Source organism: Leopardus geoffroyi, chromosome D2, assembly GCF_018350155.1.
Source record: "Leopardus geoffroyi isolate Oge1 chromosome D2, O.geoffroyi_Oge1_pat1.0, whole genome shotgun sequence".
NCBI lineage: Eukaryota > Metazoa > Chordata > Mammalia > Carnivora > Felidae > Leopardus > Leopardus geoffroyi.
The window spans coordinates 54653268-54675453 of NC_059334.1; the positions used below are offsets into that span (position 1 = coordinate 54653268).

Below are 22186 nucleotides of genomic sequence, written 5' to 3' on the forward strand. Positions count from 1 at the left end.
ACCTAGCACACCTCAGTGATTGTCCTCTCAAGTGCCAGTGGTCCTGGTTAAGGTGGGATTTGGAGTGTGCAGCATCACAGGGGCACATTCACAGCCTGGAGGACACTCAAGGGACTTCCTTTCCCTGGGTACTTACTGATGTCACGAGAGGGCTTGACCTCCATTTTCATCCTACTGTGAGCTCTTTGCTTATCTGTCTGCCTTACTAGACTGTGAACTCTCTGAGGGGAAAAGCTATCTTATTTACCCAGACCTGACACATAACTGGTATATAAACACAAAATAACTATTTGTTGAATGAATGATCAGGCAAGGTGCCCAAGGTAGCATGATGGAGGCAGCACATTGTAGTCAACTTTTATTCCACCATCAGAAAACTAGATTAACTCACCCATGTGGTATTTCTTCCCTATTATTTATACACTACTCAGGAGTCTCAGGCTTCCCAGAGACCTTGACAAAACCTAAAACCTCCCTGTAATAATAATATCAAACCTCACAATTTTCAGGCTTCATCTTTTAAATTGGATTGTGCAATTTTTCAGCAAAGGAGGTATGTGTTGCTTCTTGTACATGCCCCACATCTTTCAGCACGCTGCCTCCACAGAGCAGGATCTATATAAATGTTGAACAACTATATTGGAATTATGGTTGGAAGCTTGTCCTAATTGTGCAATCTCCTTGCGTGCCCTGCTGGCTCAGTTGGTGGAGCATGTGACTCTTGATCCTGGGGTTGTGAGTTCGAGACCCACGTTGGGTATAGAAATTACTTAAAAATAAATCTTAAAAAAAATTGTTCAATCTCCTTGAGATAAATTTTTGGTGAATTCAGGTAATAAAGGAGAGAGGAAATCAGGATAGTGACAGAGACAGAGCAACAAGAGTGGGCAGGAACTGTCAATGCTTTGCAGGTGGGAGGTGAGAAAGAATGAAGAGGGAAAAGGATTCAAAGACTTTGGACCAAGATGATGGATTGAAGGATTGTTCCTGAGAGAGAAATCTAGAACTTCTCCTTCTCCGTGACCATCTCATCCTCACTTCAGTTTGAGCATAGAGAAAAGATTCCTCATGAATGTCAGGTTGAAGTGCTCCTTGGAGGCAGACAAACCTGGGACAGTCATGCACACAGGAGAGTCCAAAAGGACTGAAAGCAAAGGTTTGACTTTGTCGCCCTGCAGAAGAGCTTTGCTCTGCTAAGGAGGAGGAGGAGAAATTTGAGCTGAATATATTTTTGGTTGGAACAACTTGTAAGTGCTCTGTTTGATAGCACGGTTGTTTGAATGGCCGATTTCATAACTGCACATAGCTTTTCCAAATAAATGGTGTCTGTAGAATGTTCAGGTTAATGCATGAGTCCAGTGCTCAAGAGTGTTTGTGCTTAGAGCAACTGAGCCTTCTTTCTTAATAAGTCATCTTGGCATTTTGTCAACAAACTAATTTGCTTTTCTAAGAAACTAGATTAATACTTCCTGTACTCTGTGCTATTCACAGATCTACAATGCAGTGAGAAGGAGAGAAGAAATAGAAAATACAATTGGATCTCTTCTTCATTTCTTCACAAAGCTCCCAGCCTCCGAAACAGCCCATGAAAGGATTAGGGTTGGTCCATGCTTAAAGCAATGTGTCCGAGATACCATATGTGAGTACCGTGCCACCCTCCAGAGGACGTCCATATCTCAGTACATCGCGGGTTCTCTGCTAGAAGCAACCACATCTTTAGGAGCAAGAAGTGGCCTACTCAGTACCTTTGGAGGATCCACCGGACGAATGATGCTAAAAGGTAAGGTCTGAAATTTCACTTTTCATCTTTGAGTACAGAAAGGAACCTAGGTTAACATGTGTGCATCTCCTGATGAATACTTGAGGTCACTTAGTGGCAATTTTAAATAAATAAAAGTTGCTGCTTTAATAAACTATGAAAAGGTAGTCCTTTATCAAAATCCTTTCAGGTGTCAACATTCCAAACAATAAGCATTAAGATTTTGACATTACATTTCCAAAAGAAATAAATGGTTACAAGGCTATCTTTGATATTTAAAAAAAAATTTTTTTTTGACATTTATTCATTTTTGAGAGTGAGAGAGACAGAGCATGAGCAGGGGAAGGGCAGAGAGAGAGGGAGACACAGAATCCGAAGCAGGCTCCAGGCTCTGAGCTGTCAGCACAGGGCCCGACACGGGGCTTGAACTCACAGACTGTGAGATCATGACCTGAGCCGAAGTCGGCCGCTTAACCAACTGAGCCACCCAGGTGCCCCTGATTTTTTCTTTTTTTTAATTACTCAGACACAGGGTTTCTCCTAGTGGTAGTCTATGACAGCTGTCAACTACTGTGATAAGACCAAACAAGTGTGGTCATGTGGTCACAGTGAAAACCAACACGGGTGTGAAACAGAGTGAAATACAGTTCTTCCTCCTACACAGAATCAATAGGTTCATGTTGACCAGAAAAGCTAAAGGCCATCTTCCAATGACTCCCATCTTAACAAACAGGATATTCAGGCATCCTGCTAAAAAATGAAAGCCAGTGGAAAATGGGGCCCCTCAGCACCAGAACTTCCCAGCTACTTCCCACGAGTAGGCAGACAGGCAGGTCAGAAATGGCAGTGCACCAAAGAACCTTGGAGATTTGTGCACTGCACAGCTGTCACAACCCACTTGGCAGCCTTCCCTGGCAGGAAGCTGCCAGCCAGACGGGGACCATGCAGAGCAACGTTCCACTGCCTGGGGGCTGCCAAGGGCTCCATCTGACATCTGGCCATTTCTCTCAAGGAGGGCAGCTAGTGTCCCTCTGCAGTAATCCGCAGACCTGTGGCTAGCAGGTCAGTGATCTTCCTCCTGGATCTTCAACCACTGTCCCGGCACACACACCCTGGGGAGTACACACCTGATAGGAGTACACACCTCCCTGTGTACCATGTGGGTACCACGTTGGTTTGTTTTCCTAGAGTCATTTTTTAACTTTTGCAGCTTGGTTATACATAATGAATGAAGGAAAACGCAAGGTGTGTGCTTAGAAAAGCAAAGCATAAGGAAACCAAAGGGTTTCATATGCTTTTCATTTATTCAATCTGTGTTTTGAGCCTCTGCCAGGTGCTAAGTGCTGGGTAGGAAACAAAACATAGTTTTCTACCATCATGGAGCTAGAATAGTCTCTAGGTGGTAAACAGTTTCCCCTATGCACAATACTCAGGATTTCTCTACTCTGTTGTGGCTCCTAGTAACTGCCAAGCTTCCACTCTCTATCCATGCTCTTCCTGAGAAGTTGGGCTGAGATTGGCATGTGGAATTGTTGTTGCTTCAAGGCTTGTGACTCTATGTAAGGACCTCATCCTATGAGTTAATCAACCTGTGTTTGTCAGATACCCGATCTGTGCCCAGCAGAGTGTGTAGGTGTATGGGAGATTCTAATGAAGTGCAGGTCAATTTACTTGCCTTCAGGTTCTTTATGATCCTAGTGAAGAGGCCAGATTTGTGTGCACCAAGTATTCAAAGAATAATATGATACTGCAGGGAGTTGAGTACTAAATAATGTGGAAGTGGCTCTAATCGTTCAAAGAGCGTAGAGAAAGAATTAATGTCCTTTGTGACAAATGGCTTTGCCCCAAACAAACAAAAGTCAACAAAAGCCACTTTCTTTCTTCTCCATTAATTGCAGAGGGACAAATCTCCAGGCTCCCTGACCAAGGCAGCTGCCTCCAGTCTTACACAGACCTTTGGGAAGGAAAAAGGAGGCTGCTAGTTAGCGTGTCTGGGGCCCTGATAGTAACTTTATCTCAGTTGCTATTTGTACTTCCCTTTTCAAATCAGAACCTCATGGATCCACATTCCCAGCTCAGAGATTCATTGGGTCATCAACTCATGTGTCATCTTTAAATTAGCAGTTTATACAAGAGTTGGGAGTTTCTTTAACTTTCTGTTTTGTAGCTCTTTAATGCTTTTTGATATCCCTCTGTAAGTGGCTTCTGCTGAACTATACAGTTAGCTGGCTGGCTTCTGCCCTGGGCTTACTTCTGTAGTTCTGACTTCTTCTCTTGGAAACCTTTTCAACTTCAGGGCCCTCTCCTGTAGACTCTTCAAAGTCTATACATACCATAGTGAAACATAGGTTTCTTTAACATGCCGTGGAAGAAAATGCACCCAAAAAACCATATAGGCTTTCAAAATCATAGAATGTTTATAGAATCTGTAGGTTCAGCATATTGACTAACTGGGTCTTGAAGTCTGATGGCCACATATTCCAGCGGGGGGGCTGGAGCACATCCTGGCTGTGACTTGGTTGTCTGCTTCTTTTATTGTTCACTGTATGTTCTGTGGCACTGAACTGGCCAACAGCTTTCAGTCCTGTATTGCTAATGAAGATCTCTGGGAAATATATAACACAGACTCAGTTCCCATTTTATAAATGACTTGTATTCCAAAAGTTCATTTCTCAGGAGCTACGTGGAACTTAGAATACTTTCCTAGAGAAACAGTATTAAACATTGTGATTTTGGTTGACTCTAGTCCTCAAAAACCTCTTTAACCCATAACACAATTGAAATCTATACACTTCCCGTGGAATAAAGAGAAAAACACAATTATTGGAATACTGTGAATCAGTCTCCAAGGAAAAAGCAATACAAATGAGTTAAAAGACACTTCTTATTTAGGGAAAATAAGTTTAGTTAAGATGAGTAGAGTTAAAATGAAAGTATTATGAAGATTTTGAAAAGAACTTTGGGCCATTGTAGAGATTTCAGATGTTGGCATCTAGTTCTCTTGCTGTGGATAATTACATTTCAAAATTCATACCTATATAAAACAATCAGAAAGTTATTATCCCAGTACTTTCCCCTTCCCCCACCCCTGTTTTTCAAATGGAGGCTTATAAATGGAGTGGAGAAGGGAAGAGAGGCAGGGAAGTATTTAAACTTTTTTCCCAGAGGAAAAGGATAAGGAAGAAAATGACTTATTCCATGAAAAAGTCATGTTTGAAATAGGTTAAATAGAGTTTGGAAAGGTAGAGAAAAAGGAGGAAGGGAAAAGACAAATACTGTTTGATTCTATTTATATAAGACACTTGGAACAGTCAGCATCATAGAGACCAAGGGCTGATGGAGAACAAGGAATGGGGAGTCATTGTTAATGAGTATAGAGTTCCTATTTTATAAAATGAAGGGTTCTGCACAACAGTGTGAATGTGTTTAATACCACTGAACTATACACTTAAAAATTGTTAGAATGCTACATTTTATGTTATATGTATTTAAGCCTCCCCCTACACCCCCCCCCAAAAAAAAAGAATAAAAAAATTTTTAAAGAAGAAGATGTTAGGAAGGTCTTTGGTCCCAGGGCTATTAAGATGTTAGGCCGAGGTTGTGAAAGCTTTCACATGAACCTCCAGGAGGCACAAGGCACAAGTCAACTCATCTTCTGGAAGTGGTTATGATTACAAGATGAGGGTTGGAGGAGCCTGCAGTAGATAAGAATAGGAAGAGAAAATGTCCAACCAGTTTTCATTAGTCACAAGGCATTCACAAGTCAGGAACTGGTGACTCCAGGGTTGATTGGCCAAAGTTGTGCAGTCTTGCACCTTTACCACAGCCTACAGGATTCTGCGAACTCTTCAGCACTTCATTGAGCTTACACACCTCTGATGGTACAGGTCGCTCTAAAAAGACAGCCAACAATCAGTACACAAACATTCTGCCATCAGGACCACCAAGGATGGTCTGTCTACTAACTTGCAAGTTTGCCAAAAAACATGAAACATTTTTTGATATGAAGCATTGATTGGGAAGGGTGTGCCCTTGATTACAAAGGTGTGCTGTGTCACAATGGAAAAGGGAGAGTTTACACCATCTACTTCTAGCCTGAGTCCCTTTCTCCCCCTCCCATTAACCTTGCTAGAATCTCAAGATCAACTCCCAATAGCAGTGGCAGTCAAAAGAATTATTGATGTCAACAATCAGGAAGTTTTCTAAACACATTACCTGCTTTTGTTTCCTTTTTTTCTCCAGTGGGCTGTCTACTGAAAATTACAAAAGCAAGATAAAGTAAAAAAGAGAAAAAGTAAAAAGAGAAAAGAGTGACATCTCTGATATTAATGTAAAGCACTGATAGTAAAATTAGAAAAAAAACATAAGGCAGCTAAGTGTTCTCAAATGTCCATATTGGACCAACCAATATTATAAATTTGGTACATTAAACTCAATATTTCCTTCTCAAATTATTGCTAAGTAAGTTTCTAAATTAAAGGATTAAGTATTTACATATAACCAGAACAAAGTTCAGTTATTCTTGTATAAATTATGTAGTAGAAAAGAAAACTCCACTGTTCATTTTTACCAGTTTGAGTGTATGTATGTAGATATAAAGAATAACTAGGGGCACCTGGGTGGCTTAGTTAAGCGTCCAAGTTCGGTTCAGGTCATGATCTCACAGTTCATGAGTTTGAGCCCCGCGTTGGGCTCTGTGTTGAGAGAGAGTGCCCTACATATTTAATATTCTTATTGGAAGTAGGCAACATTTTGTTTCTGATAGAAATGTCTAATAAAATTTTGACTTATTTTCTTTCACCACAATAAAGATATTCTATTTATGTATTTTTCTGAAATTAGTACCTTCAAGGATAAAAACAAGAAGTCATAATAGGAATACACACACATTTGAACTATGTGACTGTCCCTCATAAATAATTTAGTTTATAAAGGCTGTCTTAGTTGACTTCCTCATAATCAAAATAATTACCCTGTACATGACTACCAAGCAGGGGAAGGCATATACATACTTCTAATTCCAAGATTTAAGTTTATATAAAGAAATCCTCTGACTTGTTAGTTTTGTGGCCTTGAAATTATTTTCTTGGTGGTTAAAAGTATGCTTTAATGTAATTTAGAGTATGTTTCTGTACAAGTTAATCAACGAGAAAGTACTCGTTCATTGCCCACTGTGGCTGAGTACTGTGTCATCTCTGGGAAGAATGCAAGAGATCACCTCTGAAGTCTTCAACTTGAACAATAATATTTCTCACTCCAGAGAAAATGTAATATTATGTTTTAGGTCTGTTGAGGTAGCTCGTACTACCCACCAAGAGATTCATAAAGTGCTGGGCTACTCAGTTGATGGTAGGGTCTATAGCTCACGGGGCCAGTAAGTTTGGTGGGCACAGAACAAACCCCTATGCCTTGGGTCCACAGTAGTCAGGTGTCATCCAGGACTATGACTCTGTGCCTGAGTGTGACCCAGGAATGTGACTCCATGTCTAGCTGTGACCTAAAGATGCTCAGATGTGACTGAGGAGTATGACTGCACACCCAGGTGTAACTTCAGAGTAAATCACCAGATGTCACCCAAGCAGGTCACTCCATGGCCTGGTGTAAGTGAGGATTGTGACTCCTGCTTATAATCAGGGGATATTTCCAAAGTACCAGGCAAAGGTGAAGTCACCTACCTCAAATATTACTGGGGACATGATGTTTCTTTCTTTTTTAAAAAAATTTTTTAATATTTATTTATCTTTGAGAGAGAGAGAGAGAAAGGGGAGCAAGTTGGGGGTGGGCAGAGAGAGAGGAAGACAGAATGTGAAGCAGGCTCCAGGCTCTGAGCTGTTGGCACAGAGCCCAGTGCAGAGTTCACTCTTGTGAACCATGAAATCATAACCTGAGCCAAAGTCGGACACTGAACCAACTGAGCCACCCAGGAGCCCCAACATGATGCTTCTTAAGTCAAAGCAATTATGCATTTTTTGAAGGGGAAGAAGGGTCAAGCAGAGGAATTACATTTTTTTTCTTTAGTTTTTTCAAGATGACTGATATCTCTGAAATTTTAAACCCTTCCATTTGTAAAGAGAAAACTGGGTTTAGGGGCAGGTTAGAGTGGGGTAGAATCACAGTAATAAGTAATACTACTTGTTAACATTTTCTTAGTTCTCACTTGGTGCCAGGTATTGCTCTGAGTACTTTGCCTGTGTGATTTCATTGAAAACCATTCAGTGGTCCAATGAAGGAGGTACTGTTTACTAATGAGGAAATTGAGGTCCAGAGACATTAAGAATCTTGCATGTGGGTACATAGGTCATCAGGAGTAGTGTGAGAACTCAAATCTAGGCAGCCAGTTGAGTGCATACGTTATGTAGGCCCTTCGTCTGCATTATTTCAATTAGTCCTTATTGTGGATTGACTTGCATCCCCCAAAAAAGATATCCCGAAGTCCTAATCCCTAGTACCTATGAATGTGCCCTGATTTGGAAATAGGGTCTTTGCAGATATACTCAAGTGAAGATGAGATCATTTTCAGTGAGAGTGAGCCCCAAACCCAGTAACTGGATTTCCTTATTAGAAGAAGAGAAGAGGGGCGCCTGGGTGACTCAGTCAGTTGGGCATCCAACTTCAGCTCAGGTCATGATCTTGCGGTTCTTGGATTCAAACCCCGCGTTGGGCTCTGTGCTGACAGCTTGGAGCCTGAAACCTGCTTTGGATCCTGTGTCTCCCTCTCTCTTTCTGCCCATCCCTGCTCGTGCTCTCTCTCTCTCAAAAATAAATAATATTAAAAATTAAAGGAGAAGAAGAAGAAGAAGAAGAAGAAGAAGAAGAAGAAGAAAAGAGAAAGAGAAAGAGAAGAGAAGAGAAGAGAAGAGACATAGAGACAGACTACATTGGGGTGAATACCATGTGATGATGGAGGCAAAGGCTGGGGTGGTGCCACCACAAGCCAAGGGACATCAAAGACTTCCAGACCCTACTAGAATCTGGGAAGAAGCAAGGGAGGATTCTAACCAGAGTCTTACAGGAAGCATGGCCCTGCCAACACCTGGATTTTGGACATCTAGCCTCTAGACCAGGGACAGGAGACATTTCTGTTGTTATAAACCATCCCAGTGGTGGTAACTTCTTATAGCAGCACTAGGAAACTAAGACAGTTCTTTTGACAATCCTGTGAGGAGGGAATTACTAGCAACAGGAAGTCTTCAGGGGGCTGTATTTCATGATAAAAAGTTTGGATTTTACCTTGTAAGTAAAGAAAGACACTGAAGGGTTCTGAGGAAGGGTGTGATTTGATCAGATCGGGTTTTTTAGAAAGACCCATCTGGCGTAAGTCTCCATGGAATCGAGTGGTGGGTGTGTTTACAGAATCAAGGAACATGTAGTCATTGCTATTTGATAATGCTTAATTGAATGAGATAATTTTAGAGCCAAAGAAAGAAAACACTAATTTTCACTGTATGTTGTACAAATATCAAACACATACAAAATGAAAATGCAAATACACTTAGGAAGTTTTTGAGCTGGCACAAAAGCCATTTTCAGTGTCTCAATAAGCCATTATCAGCACCAGGGCCCTGGAATGGTTGCAGGGCTATCTTTGGGGCCTCCCTTACTCCTGTCTGAACTCCTCTCCCCTCCTTCCCCTCTGGCAGTCCAGAGCCCCCCTAACTACACCAGCCCATCCACTCTTCACTCATGACCCCATAATAATATACTTTCCTGTTCTTTCTGTAGTGGATACCAGCTCGGCTTTGTGAACAGAGTGTCTTGATGGGTTAGAATAGAGATCTGGAGTGTTGACTGATGAGGGAGACTCCCTCGGGAGGGCTGGGGACAGATGGAGGAGCTGATGGTAATTGGCAGAGGGAATGGGGCACACAGATACAAAGGCACGAGACAGGAAGAGACACAATGTGTCCAGGGAACTGCTGGTCTACCAGGCTGTTCTGGCCGAAGCTTGGAAAGTATAGAGGCTAAGTAGGAAGGCATGGCACTACGGCTGGGGGAGAAAATAGGTCTCCAGGGGGCTGTATTTAATAATAAAGAGCTTGGATTTCACCTTGCAAGTAGTCTGAGATGCTGAAGGGTACTAAGGAAGAGTGTGATTTGATCAAATTGAGTTTTTAGAAAGCTCCATTTGGCTATAATAAGGGGTGGGGCTGTACAAAGTGTCATCCTTAACCCTGGCCTAAGTATCCAAAGTATAGTCTCTTGGGCTTCACCCCCAAGCCTGCTGAATTAGTCTCTGATACTTCAGGTGAGTGTGCTTGGTGTGGAAGATGGATGGAGAGAAAGGACAATGAGAACTGGAGGCATTTAGGAGGATATTGCTAAGGCACTGTTCCTGGTAGGGTGTTGTTGGCACATTTAGCAACTGGTAGAAATTACAAAAAGGCCGCCCTCCCCACTCTCCACAGGGTGATGCAGCCTCATACCCATGCATATCAATTAGTGCACAGCATGCCGGCTGGCTGGATTTCAGACCTCTTTTCCACTCAGGTAAGCATCTTTGTGCACTGCGCAAACTGTTCACTGTACCAGAAGTACAGTGGTTATAAGCAGGAGTCGCAATCCTCAGTTACACCTGGCCACGGAATGACCTGCTTGGGTCACATCTGGTGATTTACTCTGAGGTTACACCTGGGTGTGGAGTCACACTCCTCAGTCACATCTGAGCGTGTTTAGGTCACACCTCTGAATCCTGGGGAAGCCACAGAGAGGTGTATATAAGGGGTAGAATTAATACAATGTGGGGATTGAATGGATATAGTATGGATAAAGGGAGCTGAGCCTAAGATGACCATTAATTTTATCTTTTAAAAAAAATCATTTCTGAGGAACCTGGGTGGTTCGGTCGGTTGAGCATCCTACTTGGCACAGTCACTCATGATTTTACGGTCATGAGATGGAGCCCAGAATCAGGCTCCATGCTGTGCGTGGAACCTGATTGGGATTCTCTTTCTCCCTCTTTCTGTGCCCCATCCTCACTCACGCTCTCTCTCTCTGTCTCTCAAAATAAATGAATAAATAAATAAATAAATATCATCTCCAATCTTCCCATTTGTTATTAATGGTTAAAAATTAATAGGATTGTTGGATTATATGCCTACTCCTGCTTCATTCCCTAGTATCATTTCAAGTAATCAGGAATTCAAGGGTCAATTAAATACTAGTTATTGAATTATTGAATGTACTAACACCTCTAAAATAAGTACTAAAATAAAGTACTAACACCTCTAAAATAAGAAACTAATAAATTTTTTTTATTATTTAAAAAAATGTTTTTAATGTTTATTCATTTTTGAAAGACAGAGAGAGACAGAGCACAAGCAGGGGTGGGGTGGAGAGAGAGGGGGACACAGAATCCGAAGCAGGCTCCAGGCTCTGAGCTGTCAGCATAGAGCCCGATGTGGGGCTCGAACTCACAAACCACGAGATCATGACCTGAGCCGAAGTCGGATACTCAACCGACTGAGCCACCCAGGCGCCCCTAATAAATTCTTTATGATTAAAAAAAGTCCTCATCGTTGAATTCAGAAAGGTGATTGGTGAGGACAGCAAACTGTGACAGTCACTTGTGGTTTCCATATGTGAGCTGGTCTTGAAAATGTCAAGTCATAGTTACAGAATCTCAGAATGGTCTATGTTCCAGAAATTCATTTGCGAGATAGTTATTTGAAACTCTATATCCACAGACAAAACAACAATTGAATTCTAAGCCTTCCCCAAAATACTTACTTGACACAAATAAACCTGAACTCCTGAATATTTTAAATGAAAAAGTTCTAAAAGATGATTTTCCTATGTCAGTAATTAAATGTTCCCCCAAACTATACTGGAATAATAAATTGTTGTACTTATCCTGAAAGAGGCTAGTTTAATTAGAGAATGGTAAAGAACAGATGAATAACCCTGAGGGAGTTAAGAAATACATTTAAATAGAAGCATAAAGTGAGAAGTTTAAGAATAGTTCTTAAAGCTGAGGCAGTTACCAACAGGAAAAAAACTAAAAATATATAGCTTGCAATAATTGGGAAAATGGACCCAATTCTTCATCTTTAATTGAGGTGATTGAATATATTCTTCTTTCAGGGGAAGAGAATATATAAAGACATTGGGGACGTAACCCTTTTATGGTGTAAGGACATAACTGCCAAAGAATAGATACAGAAACGAGCAAAAATGATTACCTCCAAGAGATGGCTCTTTACTTGCCGTTTTCTACTCATCTATACTGTTCGAATGTTAATTTCCATGAGTACATACTATGTGTATCGTGCTTTAAAAGAGGCTTTCAGAGCCTGTGTGAAGATTCTGCTGGATTCAAACCCCTCATCTCCAATACCATTGTTATCAGTTGCCGCACTGAAGACCATTGGGGTTATATTCAGATGAGAAAACAGAGAAGGGGGGGACCAGAGGTTTTGTTGAAGGAGGGTGGGGAGAGGGCCTCGGAGTGAGTAAGACCAGTATAATTTCAGGCTCTTTGTCCTGATAGAACTGTCAACCTCTAAGTTGCTTCACAATTAAAAGAAATTCAGTCAACACTGTTATCTTGAATAGGTGACTTTTCTTCTCAAGGCTTCAGTGTCTGCATCTGCAAAATGGAATTAAGAACACAACTTTATAGAGTTGTTTTGAGGATTAAATGAGATATGTAAAGAACTTAGCATAGTATCTGGCACATAATATGTGCTCAATAAATGTAATGACAATGATGGTGATGCTGAGGATGATGATAGTGGTAATGATTGCTGCCACCTTAAAATACCAGCCTTCCACTGTTATTAATTCAATGCTCTGCTTTTAACTCAGTCACAGATGCACACAGAAAGAAAGACACCCTCCAGGTTTCCATGGCTGTGGACCCAGAGCAGTAACATTTTAAGGGATACTTGAAAGGAGGTATCTACAAGCTGGGGGCCACCCCTATATAAAGTCTTTAGTTAGGTTTTTCTTAGGACCCATGCATCAGGCCATTTATTCATTCATTTATTTAACAAATATTTATTGAGTATCTACTGTGTTCGAAGCACTGTGCCAAGTCCTGAGGATAAAACAGTGAGTAAGATACAGTCTTAACTTTGAAGGAGCTCACTTGCTACTGGAGGAGATGGACAGAAAAACATGCAGTTTTCAGTACAAATGTTATAGTTGATAAGCACAGGCTCTAGTGGCTCAGAGGGAAGTCCCTATGCCATCTTGAGTGAAGTCTGGGGTTCCTAAAACCATTTAAGAGCCTGGAGAAATGTGAACCTTATTTCACCAAGGAAAACAAGTGCTCACCTGTATTACGTAGCTTCTGCTGTTTCTACTTCATTCTTTGTTGATATCATCTCTCTCCCCTCCAGAGTGGAAAAGATTTATTCTTGGGATTAAGAGCCATGTCTAAAATCTATGATTGATAGAAAATTTAGTGTTCAAGTTCAAGTTGGTACATTTTAGTGAAGATGCATACAATTAAATAAGACTTTTCAGTAAATGTAACTAATCCTTTTTAGTGTTTTTGGATTGTTTATTCTCCTAAAGACAAAAACTCATTTTAAATGAACGATGAAAATTCTTGTCCATGGGAACAGTTATAGGACATAATGGAATATGCTTATAATCTGTTTCTAATACCATGTGGGTCGGTAATAAGTATTTAAGAGGAAAAAAAGGAGACTATCTCAAGATAGTCTGAGTCATTATTTAAACTTCTGTTGGAATTGAGTCTAAAAAACAAGAAATCATAAAGAAATTGGTAATACAGTTAAAGTAGGAAGAGGGTATTTTAAGAGTATTTTGTTTTCAGTGAACTGAATTCTAACAGGAGATATTTTACCATCTTCAAGAAAGTCAAATACTTTGCTCACTAGAGGTACATATTTGCTACTTAAAGTCTTTTAACTCTGTATTTGATCATGACCACAAATTTTTAGTAATATGATTCCTATAGTATTAATCCACAAGTGATTCTATTAAGGTCTGAACAGATGTATGCTTCAGCCCCTCTGAGGCTCTCCCTGTGAATGTTACAGTCTCCAGAAATACACTTGGTAGCAGTGGTGGGTATTTTACCTAGGTATATTCAGAATTGCATTTTTGCGTTAATAAGCAGAATCATCTAAAATCCATTTCAAACAGACATTTCTGTGGATTATGAAGAACACAGAAGGGAACTGAGAGTACACAAAGTTCAACAGATCTTGGCAACTCACAAGAGCTGGACTTACAAACTACCGAATTTAGAACCAGACTTTTAACTGGGGTGATCAGCTATTAGGACCAAAGTCAGCATGTGATCCCAAGCCTGTTTGATTCCCAAATTCAAGTTCTTAAACGCTAGGAAACCATTCAGGTTCTCTCCCACTCAGGTCTCTCCCACTCAGTCTCTCTCTCTCTCTCTCTCTCTCTCTCTCTCTCAGGATGTGTGTGTGTGTGTGTATGTGTGTGTGTGTGTGTGTGTGTGTGTGTGTGTACATATGTGTCTAAGTACAGCATGGAACCCCTGTGCACGCAGGTCCATCTGACTACAAAACTGATCATTTTACTGCATACCTGTTACATCCTTGTCCTAGAGACATCTGAGGACTTCAGGGATATCTCAAGCATTCGAAGGTGTGAGCATCTATAAGGGTAGATGGGGATGTTCCCATCTATAGCTGATGTGTCATGGCACAGAATCAACCAAATGGAAGAAGAGACTCCTATTAGCTAATGAGCCAAGCAGATATGTTCCTCTCTACCAAAATAGCCACCCAGCACCCAGCACACAGAAGGGGCCCAGAAAATATTTGTTGAGTGAATGAATGAACAAACGAATACACAACTCTAAGCTAATATACAGGTACCTGTACTAAAACCAGGAAAGAACATTTGAAGCCATCTCATTGAATCCTCTGAGCATCACCAACACGAAAAGTTAATTCACCACGAATGACTCTTTTTCATGCATCATTTACCAAAATCATTTGGGCTGGTCCCAGCCCTGCTTAGTGTGTGACTTAAGGTAGGTGGCAGAAGGCAGAGTCCTGCCCAGTTGGGAGGTATTAACTGGTCCACAGGGAGGTGGACAGCCATGAAATGATTCCTTACTGATCTGTTTCTGTAATTCCCCAGGTGCCCTCATACCCCTAGGCCAGTTGGCACATGGTCCTGAGGGTCTGATCTCTGCAAAGTGGGCTTGCAGTGTGTTGAGAAAAGAGAAGCGGGGAAGAAGGAAGGAGGTCACCCCAACCTCAGCATTAGCCCTGCTTTGGAGCGTCTGGGGTCTCTTTCCTGAGCATAGAGATGAGGACACCTTCACTGTCCAGTCCTCAAACCAGGAGAGAAGTCCGCATTTCCTCTATATCTTTGGGGGAAGACCCTCTTCTCTATGATTATCATACACCAGAACAGCAAGAAGAGGCCACCGGTGGTGAAAATTTATTTACTTTATAAATATTTATTAAATACCTATACTGCCAGGTACCAAGAGTAGAGCAGACATTGCCCCTACCCACATGGAGCTTAAAGACCAATAGGAAATCAAGTATTTACAAAAACAAATGACAAATTATAACCTGATACATGCTACAAGGCATGGCTTGTGTGAGACCCTCTTAAAGGGGATTTGACCTGATCTGAGAAGGCCTTGCCGAGGCAATGATGTTTCAGCTTACAGCTAAAGGTTCAACAGATAAAAATTAAGAGAAGAAGGGTTTGAAGCACGTTCTAGACAGAAGTAATTGTACGTGCAAAGGCCCAGTGGCAGAAGGGAATATGGCAGGTTTGAGGTTTGAAAGGAAAGTGGTTTGGAGAAGTCAGAACAGTAAAGGCTAACAGTTATTGGGTGCTCACTGTGGGCAAGATGTTTTGTGACAAGTGTTTTTAAAGTATCATCTAATTTAAAACTGACATCTTAACATATGAAGAAACTAAGGCTTTGAGAAGGAAAATAAATTGCCAGATAATACTGGCTCTTGTTTAGGACCCTTGTCTTTATCCCTAGAAGCAGTGGGAAGCCATCAGAGGGTTTTAAGCAGAAGTGAACACAAGAGTGTTTCAAAAGGACAATTCTATAATTCTGATAAAAATAAACCAGAGAAGCCCCCACCTGCACTGCCTCTTCTTTTGTACCCCAAAACGTGTAAAATCATCATGGCTATTGAATCTGAAAATACATGACTATTCTGAAAAAGAGACCCAGACAGTATCAGCTAATGTGCTAATGTGGTTGTTGTGATGAGGTGGGAAAAGAGGGAATGGCCTAGTAGCCCAGCTCTCTCTACTTTCCAGCACTTGTATTCCAGCAAGTTTAGAAGAGGGCCTTGTGTGACCTAGAGAGGGAGGTTGAAGACAGTGCCCCTCCAGGCACAGAGACTTCATGCTCCCCGCCCCATGCCAAGCTCACTGAGTACTAGGACTTGAAGTCCTGTCTTACTTATACCAGGGACACAAAACCTCCCTCATGGGCCAAATCCAGGCCATGTGTGTTTTTCTTTGACAGTTGCAGTATTTTAAAAATTGGGAAACTTTGCATTAAAATAATGTAGAGTGCTGGCTTCTCTGGCAGTCCTGGGCCACCACTCACTTTTGGCCCTGTGGGCTGGCCCCTGACGCCCCCCCCCCCCCGACAAGACACACCAGCTCCATACTCCTCCCTGGCTACACCTGGCACCTGCCTGGCCCTGCAGGCATCTACATTTGAGATTCCTGGATTATATTCTGAGATTTCCGGTCTTGGGTTTAAGAGGCTGGGATGGAAATTTGGACAAAGAGGAGAAGGGCTATAAACACAGACAGGTTGTCTTTGAACCAGTTTCTGGTTGGGGGTCTTCCTGGGAGATACAGAAGTTGTTCCGCGAAGGAAAAGCACATGATGTGAAGTGTCAGGGTCAGAATTAGTGCAGTGCCTGGGAAACAATGAGGAAATGATTCTCAGCAACAGTCTAGTGGGTGGATAAGAGAGATAAGGTTAATTTGGCAGGTGTGGTTACAATTCAGGTGAAAACCTGGACCTGAAGGATTAGAAAGAGCCATCACAGGCTCTTAGCAGGCTGAGTCTTAGGAAGGTCAGGCCAAGAGAAGCCTGTTGGGGTTGAGAGCCTGGAGGCAGAGCCTCTGTCTGTTAGGAAAGAGAGTAGCAATTACAAACCTGAATGATTATTCCCAGATTAGGAACGGTGGACTCAAAATAAAGAGCCAGAAGCCAGTGCGAGCCCATGGAGTTTTCATTGGCACACGGCAGTGGTTACAGGAAAAAGACTAGTCTTGAAAAGTTAGCCTCACCAGGAGAAAAATGAAATGTAATAAAAATTACAGTTGGTTAAGAATGGAGGCATTTTTACTACAACACAGCACCACTGTGAAAATGTCCAAGCTCATGCCAATGGGTAGATGCTGCTAACCTTTTCCAGGAGTCAGGGCATTTGAGTGCTCTTGGCGTATTGGCCCAGCCCTTCAGGCTGGGAGCAGGGCCTCCTCCGGCTTCCATAAAGCATAGATCTTGCCCAAATGTGGAAAACCTTTAGGGACATGAAAACCATTAGGGATCCGTAGCCCTGATTTGAACCAAGCAGAATAAACAAACCCCTGCCCAAATTGGAACTTGCTGGACGCCTTTCAGAGTTATCCAAGGGGAAAGGCTGGAGGCCTCAAGGGTCTCCAAGTGGGATTATGTCTTGTTTCAGCTGCTCTGCGCCAGTCTGATGAGACCACGTGCACTTTGGTCTTTGTCCTTTTTTGAAGTATCTGAACACCTCGGTTGTAAATCCACAAATGGATTGTGTTCCAAACCTATAACATACACAATATTTCTTCCCCTGCGAATGGGATTTTAAAGCCCAAGTTAGATCTTCTGGAAGTGTGTTACATATTCAGGAACTGGGTTGGAAAAGGTCCAGAGAGCATTCACATTTTCCATACACAGGGTCTTGTTAAGTTCCCAACCTCGATTTCTATTTTCAATATCCTTTGTCACTGTTTCCAGCAAAATACTTTAGTTAGTTTTCTAATGCATAGCACCGTGTAACTTTGCATCTTGCTCCCCATAACTGTTAAGTGGCATACTTTCTTTCTTGATCCCATTTTTTTTTTAATTTTTTTTTTAACGTTTATTTATTTTTGAGACAGAGACAGAGCATGAACGGGGGAGGGGCAGAGAGAGAGGGAGACACAGAATCGGAAGCAGGCTCCAGGCTCTGAGCCATCAGCCCAGAGCCCGATGCGGGGCTCGAACTCACAGACCGCGAGATCGTGACCTGGGCTGAAGTCGGACACTTAACCGACTGAGCCACCCAGGCGCCCCTTGATCCCATTAAAAAAAAAAAAAAAAAAAAAAAAAACTAAAGAGGCAAATTCATAGAGAATTATGAAGGTTCATTCATTCACTAAGTACTCAACTCAGTGCCTACTGGGGGCTAAACACTGTTAGGCAGTTTGGGGACTAAGAAAGGGGAGGGAATTGAAGAAGAACAAATAATTCCCCTAACTCCCTGATACTTGTGATCCACTAAACATGGAGATGGACGGAAAGATAGGAAACCAAGAAACAGAGCAACTAAGAACCAGTCCCTACATGGTCACAGATTTAGGTGCCAGAGAAGCATGATTTGAACTAATCTTGAGCTAAACTCGAGCTCTTACTCTGTCTCTAGTCTACCTCTAGGAAATACATTGTACTGAAGCACAATGTGGAAAACGTTTACTGAGTGCTGGCCATGGCTTTGTTCTAGCTAGGGATGAAAACAATGAAAGAAGGCAGTGTTCTTAATTCCTAGGAGTTGATTTAGTTGACAGATTGACATGTGAACATGTGGTTACATTGTACCATGATACATATGAGGCTAAGATTAGTGTGCACTTTGGTGACAGACAGACCTAAATCCCAGATCTGCCATGTACAAGCTGGGTGACCCAGGGTAGACTACTTAACTTCTCTGTTCGTAAGTTTCATCATCTTGCTTGTAAAATGGGGACAATGCAGATACTTGCCTCAGAGAATTAGAACGGTATGAAATAAATGAATCTAATGAACATAAGGTGATTAGCACACTCTCAAAAATAAAAACAAACAGACAAAAAAAGATGGAGCAAAGAAGGCATTCTAGAAATACTGAGAACAACGTCTTCGAGGCAGCATGGTTCTCAGGAGGGGACTAGGAAGGGGTTGGGTTTGGCAGGAGCGGAGAGAGGCAACGTGGAGAAGACTGTGGGAAATGGAGCTGTGAAGGGCGCCCTGGTCCGGAGACTTGTCTGGAGCAGTGGGTGGGCCCTGGGTCAAGGCAGACCTCAGCAAGACAGGGCTGTCCACAACGGCTCTTCCTGACTCTTGCTTTCAGAGCTCATTTCTCCCATCCACACCCACTCCTCCCCATGATTCCAAGCCGCATCAGCCACAGACAGTGCCTCACCTGCCTGGAAGGTCTCTCTGGTCTTCCTAGCTAGCTCAGTGGAATAATGCACAGGTAAATCTCTTTTTCTCCTTCCCTAGCTCAGGCATAAGAAAGTTGGAACTTTTAATGCAAACTCTTCCTTTCAAAAGGAAAAGAGAAAGGATGGAAGGAAGGAAGGAGAAAAGGATGGATGAAAGGTAAGGAAGGGAAATGGATATAGGAGGGGGGGAGGGGAGGGATACAGATGTACTGAAATAGCTGTGTTGGGCAAAGCACAGACTTACTACCTCATTTATCAAAACTGGGTCACAGATCAGCCTTGCCAATAGATTCCACTTGTAGGACTTCCTGTTCTTCTTCCCATCCCTTCCTTTTGCTTCTTCCCTGAATGTCTAGACTTGGAGAGATTACACTGGCTGTCTGAGGAAGAATCTGTAGACATGGCTGCCACTTCCCTCCCAGAACCTTCTGACCTCTCCACAGGGGGCCCCAGGTCTTGGATCCCTTTGACCTTGGGCTGTGTCATACTCCTTTGTGCTTATCAATCTCTCCATCTGTTTATTCAGTGATAGTTACCCAGCCCCCCTCTGTGGGCATTCTGCCAGTTGCTGGAGACAGCAACATAAGGTGGAAGAGGCCCAAACAACAGTGCTATGGACTCTGAAAACAGCACTGGGAAAGGACCCAGGGCTATCCAGGGCACCTGGGTAGCGCAAATATAGTATTCAAAGGTGACTGCTTAGTATTTACTCAGATATAAATTTCGGTGATTTTGTTTTTTAAAAGAGTCATTCTTGTATCTTTATCACTTTGAACCTAAAACCAAAAAGCCTGCATTGCCTTAAAAATAGTTATTAAGATTAATCTTTTCTGTACTCATTACAAATTAATGAGAAACCGGGGCGCCTGGGTGGCGCAGTCGGTTAAGCGTCCGACTTCAGCCAGGTCACGATCTTGCGGTCCGTGAGTTCGAGCCCCGCGTCGAGCTCTGGGCTGATGGCTCAGAGCCTGGAGCCTCTTTCTGATTCTGTGTCTCCCTCTCTCTCTGCCCCTCCCCCGTTCAGGCTCTGTCTCTCTCTGTCCCAAAAATAAATAAACGTTGAAAAAAAAAATTTAAAAAAATAAAAAAATAAAAAAAATAAAAAACAAATTAATGAGAAACCGTGTACTTAGGAAGTGACCGATATATAATAAAGTAACTTTGATTTAGTCTTCTTTGTTGGAAATGGATTTTTGAAGTGCAGTTTCAAAGCACCACTGTAGGGGACTTCAGATCTGATTATTCAGTCTCTCCAAGCCTTAGTTTTCTGTAACCACAGTGGAAATAATAAGCTTGTCTTATAAATCAAAAGAATGCAGAGACATTTGATTTGTTGACTGTAAACCATTATACAAATATAAGCTGCCTTTGTTACTGTTATTAATAATATAATGGGAGTGTCTGGGTGGCTCAGTTGGTTCAGCATCCCAGGTGAACTCAGGTCATGATCTCACGGTTCATGAGTTCGGGCCCTGTGTCCAGCTCTGTGCGGACAGCTCAGAGCCTGGGGCCTACTTGGGATTCTGTGTCTCCCTCTCTGCCCCTCCCCCGCTCGCTCTCTGTCTCTCTCAAAAACAAACATTAAAAAAATTAAAAGAAAAATAATTGTAATGATGAGTGATAACTGTGGCTGTTGGTGAGATTTGTGAAGTCAGGGAGCTCATCCTCTGCTATGTCCAGATGCCTCTGTGTCAGTTGCTTGTAACGAAACTCCTTCTGAGCCAAGCTTCATAGACTGTAATGAGTTTATGGGTCTCCTGGGAAACCTGTTGAAATGAGGATTTGGATTTACTAGGTCTGGGTGGGGTGAGATTCCGAGTGTTCAGGAGGCTCCCTAAAATGCAGTTGCTGCTAGTCAAGGCTCTCATATTGAGTAGCAAGACTCTACATTATCTGTGAAAGCAAGCCTCCTCAAGGGACCTTCTGTGTCTCATGGCTTCTGTGAGACCCCCACCTTTGCCTGAGGAGAGTCTACTCACCTTCTGAGGGCCAAGAGCTTCTTTGCCAGGTCCACAGCTGGTCCTGGAGCAGGAAAGCTACCTGCTGCATAGAGCAAAGACCCCCTTCTCCGGCAGCACCCTTTGCTTGCTGCCACATGTGGGAGGCAGGGTTTGCTTTATGTTCACTTGGATGTTCAGTCCACTCTGTCTTGATGTCTACTCCTCAGCTCTGAAGACATCTTCAAAGTGGTCAGTTCACCCACTCCACTTGAACCAGTCTTTGAACCCTGGGGCACTGATCTGAACCAGTCAAGTTCACAGAAAACTAACTGGGAGCCTCAAAAGCATCTTCCCAATTTCTGAGAGCTACACGCAGCTCAACCAATTCAAGTAATACAAACAACAGGAATAATGATAACTACCATTTATTGAATCAGGAACTGCATGTCATACACTGTCGTAAGTGCTTTACCAACACCAACCCCCTTGCAACTGAATGTGGTCCCAGAACCAGTGGAAGTCTTAGGCCCACCCGAGACCTCATGAATCAGAGTCTGCATTATTTTAAACAAGAGAATCCTCAGGTAAAAACATGGGTTCAGGTCCTAGCTATGCCACCCACTCATCCCGCAACCTCAATAACTTCTCCCCTCCTTTCCATGCTCAGTCCCTTGGTCTCATTCAGTTTCAATGTCAACTTAAAAAGACCCCCAAATACTCTCCATTGATAAGGATGTTGGGAGTTCTCCCTGGTGCTCAGGATTAGCGGCAACAACTGTAAGACTCACTCAGAGTGGCCAGAGGGGAGGTCTGGTTTATGATTATTCCTTCAAAGACAGCAGAGGCTAGCCAGTGGGTCCCTTTTGGTGAAGAAATTACAGAGTAATTAGATACGATCCACCAGCTGTTAGAGAATATAATCTCTTTGTATTACTTATGTTTATATGTGTAACTGTAGACAGAAAGGAAGTCACCCTGCAAGAAAGAACAGACCAGTGAGTAATTGGGTCTGTGACAGAGTGAAGGAGCCACATGTCTTATGTATGTTTATGACCTGTTTCCCCCTTTGCCAACTCTCATGTGCTTATAAACAAGTAATTAC

The 22186-nt window shown here is 42.4% G+C and overlaps 1 protein-coding gene across 10 annotated transcripts in view; it reads left to right on the forward strand.

Moving 5' to 3' along the window:
- Positions 1 to 22186, forward strand: part of PLCE1 (phospholipase C epsilon 1) — a 320763-nt gene that overhangs the window by 133702 nt on the left and 164875 nt on the right. For all 10 annotated transcript variants that reach the window (XM_045438272.1, XM_045438271.1, XM_045438263.1 and 7 more), the window contains one exon: positions 1492 to 1780. In XM_045438272.1, the coding sequence (XP_045294228.1) occupies positions 1492 to 1780 (289 nt within the window). The remainder of the gene's footprint in view (positions 1 to 1491; positions 1781 to 22186) is intronic.